We start from the raw sequence: 1,486 nt of genomic DNA on the forward strand, positions 1-1,486 counted from the left end.
TCCATAACTAACAGATTAAAGAATATCCTGCCCATGATAATTTCCTGTACTCAATCAGCTTTTGTCCCAAGTAGACTTATATTAGACAATATGATAGTGGCCTTTAAGGCCTTGCACACTATGAACAGGGAAAGAAGGGTACATGGCTCTCAAGCTTGATATGAGCAAAGCCTATGATAAGCTTGAATGGCCTTTATTAGAGCAGTACTTTACAAGCTAGGCTTCTGCAGCAAATGGGTGGAATTGGTTATGGAATGCATAGAATCTGTCTCCTATGAACTACTGGTCAATGGCACCCCTCAAGACCCTTTCAAACCTTCAAGAGGAATAAGGCAAGGTGACCCCATCTCACCTTACCTATTCATTATGTGTGCTGAAGCACTCAGTAACCTAATCTGTCAAGCTGAAGCAAAAGGTCAAGTCCATGGGATCCCAATTGCCAAAGGTCAGCTCAAAATTTCCCACTTGTTTTTTGCTGATGATAGCTTGCTCTTTTGCAAGGCCAATACATTTGAATGGATCAGGTTACATGGCTTACTGAAAATATATGAACAAGCCTCAGGAAAAAGGCTCAACCTCAAGAAGACTTCCATCTTATTCAGTAAGAATATAACCAGAGCTACTCAAAACTTTATCCTCTTCATTGCTGGAGTAAGGTCTGCCATGACCTATGAAAAGTACCTAGGCTTACCTTATGTGGTGGGAAAGAACAAAAATAAAACCTTCAAAGGTATCCTAGATAGTATTAGACTGAGGTTGAGCAACCACAAAGTCAAGCTTCTATCTCTGGCAGGAAAGGAGATATATATCAAGGTTGTGATTCAAGCACTCCCCACCTATGCCATGAGTGTGTTCAAACTCCCATGTTCCTTACTCAATGAAATTAGCAGAGCAACACACAACTTCTGGTGGGGGCAGTAAGAGAAAGAGCATAGAATTCATTGCCTATCTTGGAGTTGGATGGGCGAATCTAAGCAAGAAGGGGGCATGGGATTCAGGGATCTGGAGGCCTTTAACAAGGCTATGCTGGCCAAGCAATGTTGGAGGCTTCTTCAACATACTAACTCCCTTGCAGCCAAAGTAATGAAAGCCAAATACTACCCTAGCTCCACTTTCCAACAAGCAAAAATACGATCTAAACCCTCCTTTATTTGGAGAAGCTTCTTGTTAGCAAGGCCCTTAGTGGAGGCTGGCTCTTTTTGGAGGATTGGTGATGGCCTTAATACCTCCATATGGAAGGACAAGTGGATTGCTCACTCCACCCCAAGCAAACCACTAAGTCCTGTTAGGATCCTGGACAATAATGCATGTGTCTCCTCTTTAATTGACCCCATCTCTAAGCAATGGCATGCAAACCTAGTTAAAGACATCTTTGATCCAACAGAAGCTTCCATTATACTCAAAACTCCCCTCAGCCTTCTCAACAGCAAGGACAAACTCATTTGGCAAGGCACAAGTGATGGCAATTTTTTTGTCAAAAGTGTCT

The 1,486-nt window shown here is 42.4% G+C and overlaps 1 protein-coding gene across 1 annotated transcript; it reads left to right on the top strand.

Moving 5' to 3' along the window:
• The first annotated feature begins 249 nt into the window (after positions 1 to 249).
• Positions 250 to 921, top strand: LOC122278591. Its single transcript, XM_043088769.1, has one exon. It carries the CDS (start codon positions 250 to 252, stop codon positions 919 to 921), a length of 672 nt encoding a protein of 223 aa, XP_042944703.1.
• Positions 922 to 1,486: the final 565 nt, after the last annotated feature.

Source organism: Carya illinoinensis, chromosome 10 (assembly GCF_018687715.1).
Source record: "Carya illinoinensis cultivar Pawnee chromosome 10, C.illinoinensisPawnee_v1, whole genome shotgun sequence".
NCBI lineage: Eukaryota > Viridiplantae > Streptophyta > Magnoliopsida > Fagales > Juglandaceae > Carya > Carya illinoinensis.

Excerpts from the sequence above, each read along its gene's own strand:
- LOC122278591 (XM_043088769.1), top strand. The coding sequence starts at position 250 with ATGGAATGCATAGAATCTGTCTCCTATGAACTACTGGTCAATGGCACC.